Here is an 18,666-nt window from a genome sequence, read left to right as displayed (position 1 = left end):
ACACAATGCCTAGGTTTCAGTTTGGGCTTAGGCATTGGATCCTCCCAAAACTCAGGAAGTGTGGGTGAGGTGGATCCTAGACCGGGCATTTTCTCAAGTGGGACAGAAGGGTGGGGGGCATGGGACACCTCGAGAGACTCTGTTTCTTTTTTTTCTTCATTTTTTTAAAAAGTATTTTTAACTAAATAAATGAAATAAATATTGGATAAATCAAAATTCACGGGAAACCAAATCCCCAAAACAAAGTAAAAAATGGAACAAAAATGTTTACTCTTCCCATCCCTATATCCTCCCGTACCTTGTGACAAGAATATATATAGATTTAGATACAGATATATAGATATTTTCCTGTTATTAGGTACTGATATTTAAGAATTGTACTATGTGCAAATTATTAAGAAAATGTTGACTGATTTCATATATTTCTTTTATAATATAAAAGAATAATCTTGTCACAAGGATAACTGTGTATGTCTGTGTACTTTGGCTGTGCTGAGCACACCTCATTTTTCTTTGGCACAAAGAACATTTCCTTAGTTAATTAAACATGCTGCATCTGGACTCTTGTTTGGCCACAGTAGACATTGCTCTCTAAGGAGATTCCAGGCTGCCAAATCTTATTTTGAAATATGGATGAATTTCCATCATATATTTTATTATAATTGCATTTTGACAGCTGCAGATGAGGAAGCTGATTCACGATTTCTCAGAGAAACTCAACTATTAGAGTACACCATATATGATGAGGACTAAATAAACACCCAACAAGGTAGCATGGAAGAAAGAGGAAGAATTAAACCTCACAGACCCCTCTCCTCCAAGCATGGATAAGGAGGAAGAGAGAGAAGCCTGACAAGATTTCTTGGCCCCCCTCATCTTAATATGGAAGAGAGACATGAAGGGGCCATGTATTCTTGAATCATTCTGCTGGCACATCACCAGGCAGAGAAAAAGAAGGTTTATGAGTCCCCAACCAACTTGTCTGTGTACCAGCAGCAGAAGAACCTAGGGGCTATGGCAGTGTTTCCTAAATCTTTCCTATTGACCCCAGAGCCAGTTGGGTTTTCAAGACATCTAGAATGAATATCAGTGAGATACGTTTACTTATACAGGATGTATAATATATGCAAATATATCTCATGCAAGTTCATTGTGGATATCCTAAAAATCTGACTGGCTAAGGAGTCAATAATACAGGTTTGGGAATCACCTATCTATGGATTCCTGATCAGTCTGGCAGTGCCGCACTGATAGGAGGTCCATGCTTGTTATGCATTCCTGATCCGCCTGTTGATACACCACCAACAAAAACAGGGATTGAATAGAGGAGGCAAAGGTAGCTCCTGAGCCCAACCTGCTGTCTTTCCTCACCTTCACTGTCTTTGGCCTGGATTCACCATTCTATCGCAGAATGGTGAATCCAGAGAAAATGGGGGCGGGCCTGCGAAAGCTGGAAGCCTTCGCACCACCGCGGTGTTTTCGCTGCCAACTTTCTCACCCAATAGCGCCACCGTGAAAGGTGGTGTTATTGGGCATGCTACTGATGTCTCCCCGACTCTGCCCCAACTCCGCCCCCAGCATGCTGTCGCGATAAGCCTTTGAAAATGCCCCCTTAGTCTCCCTGCATCTTGAAAATAGCCATTTGAGAAAGTAGTACAAAATATTTCAATACATTTTCTTTTTTTTTTTTTTTTTTTTAAGGTGCAAATGCATCTTTTTAGACCACTGTTTCCCAAACATGCCCTGGAGATACAGTAGCTAGTCAGGTTTTCAGCATGTTAACAATGAATAAACACTGCTATGGAAGTGGGAACAATGCAAATCACACCAAAGTAAATTAAATTAAAGGCAAGAAATGTGTTGCAAGACCATTCAGCGGTCTGATAGTTTATACAGAAAACCAATAGTTGTTGGTAATTTTTGGTTCTGAAAAGTTTAATCAATGACAATTATTATCAGACGACTGACTGGTTGTGCAACACACTCCTTGCCTTTAATTATATTAACAATGAATATACAAGAGATAAATTTGCATACTTTGGAAACTGGGAATTTGAAAAGTTACCTCATGCATATTCATGTTGGATATCCTGAAAACTTGGTCTGTCGAGTCTTCAGGACATGTTTTGGAAGCCCTGTTTTATGAACAATAATTTTACATGGCTAATTCTTAGGGGTAGATTTCAAAAGGCTTACGCGTGTAATTCCGAAAACTGCCCCTGCGCGTGCCGAGCCTATTTTGCATAGGCTCAGTAGCGTGCGCAAGCCCCGGGGCACGCATATGTCTCGGGGCTTTGGAAAAGGGGTGGGAAGGGACGTGGCCAGGGCGTGGTGATGGTCTGGGGTGGTCCAGGGGCATGGCCTCGGGCAGGCGTAAATACTGCAACAAAGGTAGGGGGGGGGATTTAGATAGGGCTGGGGTGGCGGGTTAGATAGGGGAAGGGAGAGGAAGGTGGGGGGGGTGGAAGGAAAGTTCCCTCTGAAGCCGCTCCGATTTCGGAGCGGCCTTGGAGGGAATAGGGAAAGCCATTGGGGTTCCCCTAGGGCTCGGCGCACGCAAGGGGATGCACACTTGACCCGGTATTTTATAACATGCATGCGGCTGCATGTGCATGTTATAAAATCTGGCATAGATTTGTGAGTGCCGGGTTGTGCGCGCAAATCTACGCTCATGTGCATGTTATAAAATCTGGCCCTTGGTGAATAGGGTAAAAAACACCTCCAATTTTAGCATAATGGGGTTGATAAATAAATATGATAGTTGATCAAACTTATCTCCTTTTAGAGCACAATTTTCAAAGCCATTTCCACAAATAATCCAGTGCTTTGTAAATGGGAGTCTTTGAAAATTGCCACCCTGTCGGGCCGATACAGTACAGTCTGCTCCGTTGGAGCGCACTGTTAGCTGGCATTTGGACGCGCGTTTTGGATGTGCTAGCTTTACCCCTTATTCAGTAAGGGGTAATAGCGCGTCCAAAATGCGCGTCCAAACCCCCGAACCTAATAGCGCCCGCAACATGCAAATGCATGTTGATGGCCCTATTAGGTAATCCCGTGCGATTCAGAAAGCAAAATGTGCAACCAAGCCACACATTTTGCTTTCAGAAATTAACGCCTACCCAAAGGTAGGTAGTAAGAAAGTTTTGTTCCCTACAGTGAGCAAAAATTGGGAAACTGAAGACCTTAATTTGTATAGGGAGCAAAGATATATCCAAGTTTGAGTCAGTGGAATTATTAATGGGCTTGTTTTAAAATTCACAGGAAAAACTGCCAAAGAAGAATGCAAAACATATCCAGGAGCAAACAGGGAAAGAGAAGCTTTTTCTAACTCAAGGGGAGTTATAAAAGGATGTCCCCAGCAGGAAATGATTGAGCTGCTGTATTCTATGGCAGCAGCTCAATCGCTGATGGCCATGGACTGGGCTCTACCAAGCCAGTCACCAACTCCCTGTTGGTGATGATCCTCCTCAGCCCCCATGGACCTTATCCCCTACCCCTCTCTTCATCCTGCCCTTTTTCCACTGTAAATATGTTAATTATAATTTTGTAAAACAAATTATTACTTTTAATTAGATTTTTGATAGAACATGTTGGTGGTTGTCCTGTGTATAAAGCATATGAGGGAGAGGGATGCAATACTGGTTGAGGGAAGGTGATGTTACAGATGCTGGTGGTGGTGGTGGGTATTGGAGGGGAAGAGGATGATGATACCAAGGGAGAGGCATGACAATGATGGTGGAGGAAGAGGGGAATGAGACAGCAATGATGCCAGGGGGTGGGGAGGGTGAGTGAATAGAAGAAAAGAGATTGAGGATGGGGAAGTGGGGGTTGTGCATTATGCTCCAATATGTCTTATATTTGCATGGTTTAAAAATCATATTTAATGTCAGTTACTAATTTCTTAGACTAGTTTTTTTTATAAAACTGAGCCCCAGATGGGTTTCCATACCCATCTCTCGTTTCCTCTGGCCTAGTGTGCAGTTCAGGGCCAGGATCCCCACCCCCACTGTGACCCAATTAACCATTACTATGGTTATGCGGATGACTTGAACTTTGTAAAAACAAAAGCCCATAAATAGGAAACATAATTCATTGCTTACATTGAACAATACTTTTTTTTGGCTAATACTCATGGGTTTTTTAGAGAACGCAAAGCACTGGCTACATCTCGGATGGCACTGATCAGATCGTTCATCAAGCTGGACTGAGAAGCCACTGCCTCTTTGAACTTGTTCATATTTCCTTGAGTTCCTTGTGTACTAACTCATTGTACCACGCCTGTCGTGAAAGCATTTCAGACGTAAAGTGTTCACTCAGCCCATCAATGCCGAACAAAACTTCTTCAAGGTCAAATGTCACTGTTGTTTCGTCCAGGGCTGGTACTGCTGATGCTTCATCCAGGGATGGTGCCACAGATATCTCAGATCCCTAAGTTTCAGATATAACCTCCATCAGGTTGAGTGTGATAGGGGCCTGGGTATCATTATTCTGTACTTTTTAGCTGGGGGACTCCTCAATTGACAAAGGAAAAACAAATTCCAGTGTGAGAAGAGATTGTATCTCTTCCTCCACAACATCTGCCACATTATCATCAGCTGCTTCTGTGGAGAAAGATGGAGAAAGACAAGTTGAAGTTTTTTATATAGTTCTCAACTGTTGCCCACACAAGAGCCCTAAAGAAAAACATGCAATGCAAACAAGGTGGCACTTTCAAAATTCATGCCTTCACTTGCTTCTGTGTACAGTGTGGCCACACCAGCCATGATATCTGGGCGCACAGTACTTAGGACTAGCTCTGTGAGGGGAGTCAAAACACCAGTCCTGCATGTTGACGCCTCAATTTTGGCGACCTTTTCTTTTATCTCCCTTCTAATGTCGTGTCACTGGTGCTGGATTTGTTTGACCTTCCTGTGCATTACCAACAGGGAGCTGACATCCAGCGCGATCTTCTCCCAAATCCATTTCTTCATAGAAGCAGAAGCCTTTGATCTGAGGAGAACTTTGCAGTTCTCACAGATGGTGTGGCACAGTAGGTCCTTCTTGCCATCCGCAAAGCAAGCATCATGTGTTCCCTTTTTGGATGCTTGGCTACTGCTAGTGCCTGCCTGCTCTTCCAGATCTCCAGCCTCTCTCACCACCTGGGACTGTGAATGAAAATAAAAACAGCACATATGTCAGTTATTAGTAAACAATAAATTTAAATTCAAGATAACGTGTCGGAATATCAACTGTCCACTGAGTGATGTCAATATAACTTTCCACTAATAAGTAATAGAAGAAGAGAGAAGCTGGCCACATGGTTAGTATTAACAGATACCAATACATAATTTTAATGGTAAGATTAAAGAAGCAGGGCACATGGACAGCATGAACAGATGCCAAAAAATGCAATTAATGAAAGAAGCAGGACTTGGGCAACCAACCTCAGGTTTCTTTCTTGGATGCCCATGATTCTGATAGTCCATTACAGGCCTATACTTGGCTGCCCTATTCATGAGCATCTAGGAAATGAGTAGGGTGACCTAGTAGAAATCATGGATGTCCTGCTTCTTTCTTGGACATTCATGATTATGACCATCTCTTACCTGTTCAAAATGAAGCAATGCTGATATTGATCTCAATCTTGATATTCCTGCAATATTCCAGGCACCAGTTCACACCAGTCTGTATATAATTCAGATGCAATTTGAACTGAATACAAAAGGACAGTTGTTCTTCCAGTAGCAATTTATATACCTTCCAGGCAGGATTATGACGCACAGCATGACATCACATGGGGGAGCTATGATAGATCTGACAATGAATATTTATTTTATTTATTTATATATTTATAGACTTTTCTATACTGGTGTTTGGAACCAGGACCTTCACATAGGTTTAAAATCTCTATAGCATTCATACATAAAATACATTAAGGCAATCCTTACAATACAAATAGTTATTATAAATACTTCATCAAAGATGCAGGTACATTACAATTATCTAAAAACTAGCAAAATATATTAAAAATCAGTAAAATACCAGTACAATAATAAAATATCAGTACAATAATCGCAGTCGCAATCACACTTATAAATGTGAATAGGTATCTTTCACATTCACTGCTCCACACCCTCTTTAAAAGCTTGATTAAAAAGCCACGTTTTCAATGATTCTTATTCTGTCTGACAGATGTATGCCCTTTTGACGGAAGTTCACTGCATCCACAAGTCACACATGCGATACTGTATGGATGTCTGATACAATAAAATGAGTAGCTATATTGATGCTCTTTTTTTACCTTCATGCGCTTTTTTGGCACCATTGTGATTTGTGTCTCATTTGAATACTCTATTGCACGGCCAGGAGAGGGGGCTGTGCGTGTGTTGAAAGAATGGGCACCCAAAACCGATGCACATTTTTAGCACGTCCATATTGTCAATGTGCTAGATGCTGTGTTGTCTGAGAGGTCAAGGGCTTTCAGCAGCCAGGACTCCATCCTCACCAGCTTTTCCCACTCATTGATTTCAGGTAAACCAATGAACCAGAGATTTCTCTTCAATGTTTAGTTTTGGTTTTTTTTTTGCCGCTGCCAAATTTACTGCCACTATCTCGCATTCTAGGGTCTTCACCCATTCATCAACTCCCATTAGCTGAGCTTCCACTTCAAAAAGGCGATGGTATTATCTGCTAGCATTGACCTCAAACCATCAAAACACGAGTGTATTTTACTCATTTTATCGTCCATCACAGCTATTATAGTGCAGCTACATCACACAACTCGCCATTTCCCGAACCCGGCGAAGGAGGATTACTGGAACCATTAGCCATATTATCCACCACCTTTCACACTGATTTTTCTGCTATCTGATTTTAAATCTTTTGTTCACCAGTCAAACACAAGTCATCTCTACGTTTGGCCCCAGGAGGTCACCGAGGGCAGTCAGCCGCAATGATATTAGATGATTGAGGGAGTGAGGGTCCTGGAAAAGATAAGGAATGCTTCCTTACCCTCTCAGGACATCACGTTCCTCCCTTCAATTCCATATTTTATAAAAGAAAAACATATGCGTGTATGTTCACTGTCAGGCTCACATATATACATGTAAAAAAGGGGCATTCTGGGGTGGGACTAACAGTTACACAGGTACGGAGCAATTTTAAAAAAGGCACACGTACATTAGACATTAAATATCTCTTACTGTACATCTGTTAATTATCTAGTGTAAGTGATATTAAATGGGTTTATTGTGTAGTACTGGCAGGATGGGAGGGCTGGGTGGACTGGAGGGAGTTCAGGCTGAAGAATCAGCAGGGTCTGGATGACCCGGAGAAGGACTGGGCAAACTGGTGGATTCATTGGTAAATATTAATTTTTTCAGTATATGCATGTTTTAAATTGAATGATTTATGTGTGTAAATTGGTACTTAGACAGGTATATCCTAGATTCTTTTCATGCATAAAATATGTGCATGTATATATTTAAAATGGGTAGGTAAAGTACATATGTTTAACACATTGATATATGTGGTTTCATTGATTTACATATATTAGCGCATAAGCTTATATACGCACATATGTTGCATGTTAGAATTATGCATATTTCATAAATCATGCACATATCAAATGTGCATATTATTATATACTATAACAACTATATGTGCGGCCACTCACACATGTATATGCTGCCATGCACACTTGTTTGAAAGTTATCCTCTCTCTGTTTTTGATTCCACGACATTTTATGGGTACAGATTCCTCTAGGACTGAACCCCAAACTATACATACAGAATAGCAGTATGACACTAACCAACATAGACTCCTCCCTCCTTTCATCGTCCTGTGAAACTTTTCTTAACTCACTCCATGCCATTGGCTTTAAACAAATCATCTCTTCACCCACCCATAAAGCCGGGCACACCCTAGATCTTATTTTTATTAATTCCCGTATCCACTCTACCAACATACCCTCATGCACCCCTGTTCCATGGTCGGACCATTCCCTCATCAAAACCCTACTTTCCATAAATGCGCTGACCATCTGCAACCCTGCTCCAAGTACCACCATTGTCTTCAAAAAATCCTGCTCCAGTGAGGACCTTATCTCAACTTTTTCCAGTTCTCTGTCCAAACTTGACTGCACCAATCCTGAAGCTGCACTTACCTCTTGGAGCAACCTCACTCACGACATTGCAAATAATTTATGTCCGATCACCAGACGTGACCTCAACCCATCTTCAAAAAATCTAAAACCATGGTATACTGCTGAGTTAAAAAAAATGAAAAATAAACTCAGACAGAGAGAGAGAATCTGGCGTAAAGACCCCTCTCCTCAACAAGCCTCCATCTACAAATCTGCCCTTCACTGCTACAGACCCTCCACACTTAATGCCAAACGCGACTTTTACGCCTCTAAAATACATGAATACATGTACAACCCCAAAGCCCTTTTGTCCTACATTGCGGATCTCACCAAGTCCGCCCTTCCCCCCATCCCTGACAATGAAGCCAGTAGCAAAGGTGAAGAACTAGCACTCTACTTCCACAACAAAATAGCAAACATCCTCCTCAGATTCCCTCTCACCACTCATCCTATCCCCACGGGCCCATGCCTAACTTCTGCCATCCTTGACTCTCTCGACCTCACCTCCTCCAAGGAAATTGAATCAATTCTCAGATTAAACCTGCATCCCACCCTATATTTATTTATTTATTTTATTTATTTATTTAACATTTTTTTTCTATACCGACCTTCATGGTTAAATACCATATCAGGTTGGTTTACATCGAACAGGGGTAAATAAACTAAGGTAAAGGAAAACAAAGTTACATTAAACGAGGACCGTGAACTTGGAAGCTTAGGTAGCTGGAAGAAAAAGATTAAGTTAAGTTAAAGGGAGACATAACAAATTCCAGAAGAATTCCAGAGAAGGTTCCATTGTTCGTGAGTAAATAACGCCTAATGTGTATCCCATGGTTCTGGGAAGGCTTAGCGGAACAGCCACGTTTTGAGTTTTTTCTTAAAAGTTAGCAGGCAAGGTTCCAGCCTGAGTTCTGCAGGGAGGTTGTTCCAGATGGCTGGGCCTGCTGTCGAAAATGCTCGGTCTCTGGATGCGATGAGTCGCGTGGCTTTGGTTGGAGGGGCTTGTAGCGTTCCTTTGGATATTTCTCTCATTGGTCTGTTAGGTGTATGGCGTTTTAATTGGATTTCAAGGTCGAGATAAAGGAGATTGTGGATGGATTTGTGTATTAATGTTAAAGATTTGTGTAGGACTCTGTGGTTGACTGGTAACCAGTGTAGGTTTCGGAGGATGGGTGTAATATGATCTCTCCGGTTGGTACTGGTCAGGATTCTGGCCGCAGCATTTTGTATCATCTGTAGTGGCTTGGTGGTTGAGCTGGGTAGTCCTGTGAGGAGCGCGCTGCAGTAGTCTATTTTGGCAAATATCAAGGATTGAAGGACTGTCCTAAAGTCGTGGAAATATAAGAGAGGTTTGAGTCTTTTTAATACCTGTAGTCTGAAGAAGCAGTCTTTGGTTATGGTGTTAATCATACTCTTTAGATTAAGACGGTTATCAAGTATTACCCCAAGGTCTCTAACCTGAGTATGATTGAGGGCATGGTTATGGTGAGTCTGTGACTGGTAGTTGTCTTGGTTGGCAGAAATGTGGAGGAGTTCAGTCTTATTAGCACTGAAGACCAAATTTAAACTGTTGAGGAGACTAGTGATAGATTGTAAGCAGTTGTTCCAGATAGAGAGTGATTTGGTAATGGATTCCGTTATGGGGATCAGGATCTGCACATCATCTGCGTAAATGTAGTGAATAAGGTTGAGACTTGTTAACAGTTGGCACAGGGGGAGGAGGTAGATATTGAAAAGGGTGGGGGACAGGGAGGATCCTTGAGGTACGCCCAGAGATGAATTTGTCGGTGGTGATTCTTTATTATTTATTCTGACCTTGAAGCTTCTATCACTAAGGAAAGACTTGAACCAGTTGTAGACTGGTCCTGAAATGCCTATGTCTGATAGACGATTCAGGAGGATGGCTGGTTGACGGTATCGAACGCCACTGATATGTCTAAGAGGATTAGAAGAAAAGAGTGTCCTTTGTCTAGTCCCATAATAATATGGTCAGTTAGGGAGATGAGCAGGGTTTCTGTGTTGCGTGATTTGCGGAAACCATACTGTGAAGGATAGAGTATATTGTGATCTTCTAAATATTCTGAGAGCTGGGTGTTAACCACTTTTTCTGTAAGTTTGGCTAAGAAAAAGGGCTATAGACACCATCTCCACCAAAGCTCTCCTAACGATTCCTAACACCATCGCCAAACCATTAGCTGACATTGTCAACTGCTCCCTCTCCTCTGGCATAGTCCCAGACACACTCAAGCATGCAGTGGTCAAACCCTTGCTCAAAAAACCATTGTTAGATCCTAATGACCCAGCCAATTTCCATCCCATCTCAAACCTCCCATTTATCTCTAAAATCATGGAAAAGGTAGTCAACTCCCAAGTAATGGACTACCCTCGAAAATAACAATATCCTTCACCCCTCGCAATTCGGCTTTCGCAAGCATTTCAATACTGAAACCCTCCTACTCACTTTCTCTGACCACCTTATTAGAGACATGGACCAAGGTCACTGCTACATCCTTGCCCTCCTTGACATTTCCTCTGCATTTGATACAATAAGCCTCAATCACCTCCTCTCCCACCTATCTGACATAGGCCTCTCAGGTTCAGCTCTCCAGTGGTTTAAATCCTACCTATCTAATAGACAATTCTCAGTTAAAATAGGAAATGCTGAATCCACCCATTACGCCCTCACCCAAGGAGTTCTTCCCTCTCATCCACCCTAGTCAATATTTACCTTACACCCCTCTGCCAGCTCCTATCTGACCTTGGCCTCAAATTCTACCTATATGCTGATGACGTCCAAATCATCATACCTATTCATGACTCTATATCCGATTCCCTAAAACTCTGGGGAAAATGTCTTGCTGCCATTAACACCCTACTCTCAAATCTCCATCTTGCCTTAAACACCTCCAAAACTGAACTGTTCTTCATATCCCAACACCAATCCCCTAAACCCTCCCTTGCAAACGACCCAGCATATAGTTCCATCTCCGCTCAACTTTTTGTACGAGACCTCGGTGTTCTGATTGATCAGCAATTGAACCTAAAAAAATGCATCAATACAATCCTCAAGGAAGGTTTCTTCAAGCTCAATGATATGAAAAAACTAAAACCCTTACTCCATACTAATGATTTCTGTACCATCATCCAGGTCACCCTCTCAGCTAAAATGGACTACTGCAACTTCCTTCTCCTAGGTTTCCCCTACTCCACCATAAAACTGCTTCAAATGCTACAGAATGCAGTAGTGAGGACCATCTCAAATGCCCGAAAATCAGACCATATTACTCCCATCCTTAAAGACTTTCACTGGCTCCCGATCCCCTCAAGTATCCTCTATAAAACCCTTACTATCATTCACAAATCCATCTACACACACAATTCCAACTGGCTTGATGAGCCATTCCGCCCCTCACTCTCTCACCACCCTAACAGAGCAACCAATAAAGGAACCCTCCACGTGCCATCCCTCAAGAAGGCACACCTTACCTCCACAAAGGATCGAGCCCTCTCCATTGCTGGGCCTACCCGCTGGAAATCACTACCCACTAACCTCCGGCTTGAGCCTTGTACCATCAAATTTAGAACTAAATTAAAGACCTGGCTCTTCAAACAGGCTTACCCCGAGTAGATCCCCTGCACTCTTAACCCTTGCTGTATCAGCACTTAACCTGAACCCATGTATAAAGTTATGTTACATTGTTGACTTGTTAGTTTTACACATTCCATTGCTCTTCTTTACCAGTTCCTTGCTATTTCTCTCTGTTCCTATATAATCCCATCCCCAGTTCCCGTTTTAATATAATTTCCAACTTCAGTTCTGATGTAAACCGATATGATGTATCTACTAATACCGGTATAAAAAAAGCTTCAAATAAATAAATAACATAATCTGATTTAAAGCACATCCTATGCAGTGTATCTCATGACTATTTTTCAGTTTCAGTTTCTCAACTGTAACACTTGTAAACTATCCTTCATCTTCCTAAACACCTTCAGAAAAAAAAATACCATTCTGCCATCCCCTGAATATCACAATGTACATCAGAGAAAAGAAAACATTTTCTATTCTTTACCTGTTAAATGTGCCTTGTGCCTGGCTTTGAGAAAGGTTTGCTAGAAAAATACAATCTGATATATTTTTTTTAAATGGCAACAGCCCTACTAATTGACCTATAATCCCACTGGATTTTATTTTAATCACTATCTCTTTGCAACATGCAAAGGAGAATAAATGATTTTTACGAGACTCTTTAAAAAAAATTAATTTGTTTCTCTTTCCTTTATTGTACACTTTGGATAACAGGTTAGAAACCTTTCCCTCAGAAGTTTTGCCATTGTTATGCATAGAAAGTCTGATAAAACTGAGCATCTTTTCATTAACGATGGGGTGGGATCAAATTCAGTGTACAAGGTATGCTGCTGAAGCACTCTGAGGAATGCAGGTTAATTATGCAATTATTCTTCTGTCACTTTATTTTGTACATTTGCACTATGATTAATTGTGTTCTATTTCTTCTGATTAGTAGGAAATGCCGATACAGACCAAGAGACTATAAAGGCAAATTCTCAGGGGTTTATTGGATGTCTCTCTTCAGTGCAGTTCAACCATATTGCTCCCTTGAAAGCTGCATTGCACCATGAAAACCTAGCCTCAGTCATTGTAAAAGGACAACTCATTGAATCCAATTGCGGCGTGGTAACCAGAGCCGACTCCGCATCAAGTGAAACCACCCATTCATTTGCAGGTAATATATATATGTATATACATATAATTTCTGCCTCCCTTGACTTTCTGTTTCATGCTTCCATTTTCTTGTTCCTTTGCGTAATTTAAAATGCAGGCCTTTTGGACTCAAGATCCACATTTAATCACATTCAATAAATGTATCATTCCACTATAGCCTCGGTGTATTTAAATTTCTGAAGAGCCCTCCGTTCCGGTTTCTGTCATTTTTCCTTTCTTTTCTGCTGCAGATCATTCTGGACCAATAGATGAGGGAGAGCCCTTGGCTACTGTCCTCAGGAGTGACTCTGCACTTATTGGAGGTAATAGGGACTATGATAGCATCAATAAAAGTGTTTTATTGCTCAAATTCCAATCTTTCAGTATAATATAAGAAAATGCATTAACACAGTTCCTTCTTACTACAGGCATAGGCTCTGATGAGAGAAATAAATGTGGCATATAAATGGCTGTAGTGCTCGTGTCTTGTAATGCATTTGTCTTAGCCAAACGTATTTTCCTATTTGTTGGAAAACTGATGAAAAACAATGTTTCAGTGAAATGTGCTCTCTGCTTTCAAATGGAAATGCTTAGTTATTAAAATTGATCCCATGAATACATACTGCACACATTTCTAGCTGGCTATTCTAATGGTATATTAGTAACAAGGGAACATTTTTATAAAAATTAAGCTTCCTCTGAGACAAGGTATTAATGAATTAAACAAACCTAGGAAACAAACTTTTGATACGTTGTACACCTTATGCTTGTAAGAATAAGGAATTTGAATATCTTGGCAGCATATTCAAGGTGAGGAAATTTATTTTATGTTCTAATTGGGTTCTTTTTAGTATCCAGAAACATGTTTACTCTAGCTCTTTGATGTTTATGGTTTCCTAACTCAGCAGTAAACATGACAATGGAAAGTGTCACCTAGATCTATAGATTCAAAGCAGGAGAAAATGATTTGCAAAGAATTCATAAACAGCTTTTCTTTAGGGAGGGACTGACTCCTGCAATACTAGCTCATCCAGACCTAAACATGTGTTAAAAAGTCCAAAATTAAATACCATGAGATGCTGGATTTCCATTTTCTTAAGTGAACAATGACCTATAGAAGCATCAGAACTTGCTGAGTCAGTTTTCCACTGACTGATTTTATAACAATAATTGAGTCTGCACTCCTTTCACTATTGTAGTGTTTTGTGCACATTCCTTGTCATTTTAAGGGATTAATCTGTCAATCAACTTGATCAATGGGAATTAGGGATATGCAATTATTGGAAATGAAATGGGAAATTTTAACTATATTTCCCATTTCATTTCATTTTTAAATTAAAAAAACTCATAAGCAAACAATTTTTTGGTGTGTTTTTGGTAATTTCATTAAAAAAAAAAGACTGTCACAGTGATGCAAACCCCCCCCCCCCCTCCCCATTCCTATGCTTTCCCCATTCCTCTCTTCTCCTCCTTCACCCTCTTGCTCTCTTGATGAAAATGTCTTTCATGTGGCAGGGGTGACCTGCTGCTGTTGCTACAGAAAATGGCATTAGCAGAACAAAGCTAGCATTGTTGACATTTGCCTTAAAAAATGACAAAAATGGCAATGGGCTTGAATTGCCCAAGCCATTTGCAATAGCTTCAGGGCAGGAGATCATTCCTTCCTCATGAAAACATTTTCAACAAGAGGGTGGGAGAGTCTAGGAATGGGGATGAGGAGGATGCCGGTGGTGCTGGGCATGGAAACGATGTTTGCTGATGACCCATGTTTTATTGTGTTTTGTTTTTAATTTAGGTTTATTTTTGTTTCATTTTAAATAAATAAAAATAAACAAAAACAAACAAAATAATGTTTTATATTGGCTTGTAGAGATTAGACTTTGATACCTTTGTGGATGTTGTAGGTGGTAATAGCAAGCAATTACTGGACAGAATAGCAGCTGAGAATCAATAGGATACAGGAGCTCAATAAATACTGACCAGTTCTCCTTTTGAACATTGCCAAGATAAATATGATAGCCTGTATTTAACAAAAATGCAAAACATTTCCTGAAAGTTTGTACTAATTTATTTATCAGAATACATTTTTCTTATATGGGAGCTAAAGGATGAATCTCCAAACATATCCACTTGAATATAATTTTAACAGTGAAAAAGGGATTGGTAAGATGTTCTTTAGTTCACCATAACACCATGCCATTTACAGCAAGTTTTGCTTTAGATGCTGCAGTGGTGATCAGTTGTTTCGCACTTCAAAACTAGATTTTTTTAACTGAAAAAATTAATGTCATGCTACATTTAATATGAAGTTGGTAGTACAGACAGGAATACAATTATTCTTAATCCTTTTCAGCCCTCTGCACATATGAAAATCCCATGCAGTTCCTTGAAATTTAGTGACAGATAAATCTGTTGTCCGGTACCAAAGAATTTAAAGCACAGCAAAACATATCCATGAAACATAGATCCAAATTTTTCTACCAGAATTTGTGCTGTTTCATTAGATACTTATTATTCTTGTGCAATTTGTCAGTAGATACCTTCCCAAAACTTCCATATGCAACGTCTATGTACAATTTTTTATTATCAGAACACTCTTTCCCCGTACTTATATGTGAATATACATGTATGTATATTGTGCATGTACAATAAATGTGTATACATTATGAATAATTCAGTATAGTCCTAAAAACTCTCTGGAATGCTGCTCACCTCATAGGAGACAGGGCCTGAATCAGGTGTGAAAAACATCTTCTGGCAAAGAAGTAAAAAAAAAAATAGCAAAAGTATATTTTACTTCATGAGGTTGATGACTTCATGAGGCGGCATCTTCTTGGTTAAAAGTTGAACATGATGAATCCACTATTAACACTACTAAATGAGCCCTAGCTACACTTGGGAATATTTAGCAATAATTTTACATGCTGCATAGTAAAATGAGTTGCTACAAACAGATAATTAGGTTTCATAAGCATGTGTTTAAATTAAATAAACCTGCCTAAGCTAATAATGATTTCATGCATGGAACCAGTAATACAATAAGAAATAAAATTTAAATGAATGCTACTTTTAATTAAATAAAATTTGAAACAAAATACAATGTGTAAAGCAGTGTATGCAGTCAGCACTAAGATTAACTTCAGTGAGCAAACATTATTCAAAAAGTCTTCTGCTAAACAAAAGGACTCATTTTATTAAAACTTGGCCTTAGTTTTGATCTGGTGATAGTCGCACATCCAGATGCAACGCTGCCGGAACAGAGTTCAAGAGACTGGGCTTGCAAGTAAAACCACTAACTTCCCAGTACCCCACAGAAAGTAATGCATGACATTTTTGGAGATGTTCCAGTGCAGTAAAATTGAGACAGCTACTCAGTTTGAAAACTGACTATCAACGTCCCTGGGCGCGGGCCAACGCTTGTGCGCACCTGTGCCTGTGCGCAGTTTGAAAGTTTCTGTCATTGTTTTCAACAAGTGTCTGGCAATATTTATTTATTTATTTATTTTTAATTCTTATATACCGACATTCCTGTAAAAATATACAGATCATACCGGTTTACAGTAAAACAGAACTGTCGCGGGAGGGCGTTACATTAAACATTAAACATTGAACATTAGAGCATGAAAAACATTCAAAAACGATTGGGAGGAACGTTTGAAGAAACAATAAATATTAGAGCATTAAAACATTAAATATGAAGCATTAGAGCAAAAGATCATTCAAAACGTTTGGGGAAACAAAGGAACATTTATAAACCAATAGAAGCTTAATGCGGAATCACTATATGACTGTAAGACTACAAAACCGAGTAATGGTATCTAAAACCTTAGCCCTGAAGCTTCACGGGAGTAAAAGGGAGAATATGGGGAATGAGGAGGGGGCAAAGGGTTAAGGGGGCAGGAGAAAAGGGAAGGAGAGTGCGGTCGGAAGTAACTGAAGAAGTGGAACACCTCGATGAGGCCTGGAAGTGCGGCGTGCTCAATTTATCCTTGAGCCTAAGTTCATATCCTTCGAACAGTGGGTTTCCGGGAAAGTTTGACTGAAAAGCCACGTTTTTAGATATTTCTTAAAGGTTTGATGGCAAGGTTCTTGACGTAGATCCGGTGGCAGGGTGTTCCATAGAGTAGGCCCTGCTGTAGATAATGCTCGCTTTCTTAGAGTGGATTTGGTTGGTGGGGCATACAAGGAGCCTTTGTACGCTCTTCTGACTGGTCTGTCTGTTGTGTGTGGACGGAATTGACTACTAAGTTTGAGAGGGGCGATGTTATGTATGTCCTTGTGTATCATCATGAGAACTTTAAAAGAGATCCTAAAGTTGATAGGTAGCCAGTGAGGAGACAGAAGGATGGGGGTGATATGGTCTCTTTGAGTTGGTGAGTATCCTAGCTGCGGCATTCTGGACCATCTGCAAGGGTTTGATGGTTATTGCAGGGAGACCTAGCAGGAGGGAGTTGCAGTAGTCTAATTTAGAGAGGATAATAGATTGAAGCACCAAACGGAAGTCTCGAAAATGCAGGAGAGTTTTCAGTTTTTTAAGAACTTGTAATTTAAAGAAGCATTCTTTAGTGGTATTTAGGACAAATGATTTTAAATTGAATTGGTTGTCCAGCCAATTTATTGATGAAAGCAATAATACAATTATTTAAAAAAGTGACTGCTATCTAACTTACTGTTTTAATATAAAGTACAGTAATATATATACTGAATCTATTTGTAATAAAACTGTTCATGCTTGTGTTTATTAGTTTGCCTTGATCATGAAATTATTGAGCATGTATATTAATTACTGTAATAGCTCAACACAAATTACATCACATCAACTGATGGCACAGTGTAATTGAAGATATTTGGCATTAAAATAAGTCTTTGTATCTGATAACATAAAGGTATTACATTTTTAGTCTTAAGCGATTAATTTGTAATATAGACTGCGTTAATCATGTTTGCTGCTTTAACAACTCTTTCTTTATCCTTCATTGTTCTTACTTTTCTTTTTCTTCCTCCTGCAGGTGTGATAGCAGTCATAGTATTCATTCTGCTTTGTGTCACTGCCATAACAGTGAGAGTATATCAACACAAGGGCACGTATCAAACAAGCGAGGCAAAGATATCGGAAAATGAGGATAATGCAGGGGTGGTACTGAAAAGTGAACTCAACATACAAAACGCAATCCATGAAAACCAAAAGGAATATTTCTTCTGATGAGTGCTTATTGGTTCCTTTAACAAAATGACTTTCTTGCAAAGAAGTCAGGGGCTCTTGATGAACAGAAAAGCTCTTGCAGTTAAATTTCATACAATAAATCTGAGACTTATTATACCACATATATTCAGTCTCAGTGATTGCTGTAGGAGGCCTTTATAAATTATGTGCATTTCTTAGCATTCATAAATGCATTTTATTGTAACAGTGCATTAGATATTGTAAACAATTTTATTGTTGGTCGACTTGTTTCTGACTGTTCTTATGTTACCTTCTACAGCTGAAGTTTAACATTCATTCTTAATACAGTTTAAAATGGTAGAATTGTTATGAAGTAGCTGCCTTGTTTCTCTTTAACACCATGCATTCTTCTTTATAAATAATGGTGTGGCTCAATATGTTTTGAAAGGTAAAATTTGGACAGTGCTCTTCTGCTTTATGAGGGAGGAAGGTGATGCATTTTCCGGTGTGATCTCCAATGTCCTACTTGACAGCGCTATTGCAGCAAGGAATGGCTTGCCCAGCACTGTTGGCTGCACTCTCACTACCTACTTGCGAGCCAAGTAATCAACTATCAGCACAACTGAACAGCTCTGTTACAAAACTAATGCTGCCCT

General features: G+C 39.9%; 1 protein-coding gene across 1 annotated transcript in view; it reads left to right on the top strand.

Moving 5' to 3' along the window:
* CNTNAP4 (contactin associated protein like 4) overlaps positions 1-18,189 on the top strand; it is a 1,044,358-nt gene extending 1,026,169 nt beyond the window's left edge. Inside the window, exons 23-25 of the mRNA XM_029616960.1 lie at positions 12,647-12,868; positions 13,098-13,169; positions 17,856-18,189. Coding sequence (XP_029472820.1) covers positions 12,647-12,868; positions 13,098-13,169; positions 17,856-18,049 — 488 coding nt within the window. The 3' untranslated portion in view covers positions 18,050-18,189. The remainder of the gene's footprint in view (positions 1-12,646; positions 12,869-13,097; positions 13,170-17,855) is intronic.
* Positions 18,190-18,666: the final 477 nt, after the last annotated feature.

This window comes from Rhinatrema bivittatum, chromosome 1 (assembly GCF_901001135.1).
Source record: "Rhinatrema bivittatum chromosome 1, aRhiBiv1.1, whole genome shotgun sequence".
In the NCBI taxonomy this organism is placed as follows: domain Eukaryota; kingdom Metazoa; phylum Chordata; class Amphibia; order Gymnophiona; family Rhinatrematidae; genus Rhinatrema; species Rhinatrema bivittatum.
The sequence above is the reverse complement of the archived record's forward strand: the minus strand, read 5'-3'. Positions and strand labels throughout refer to the sequence as shown.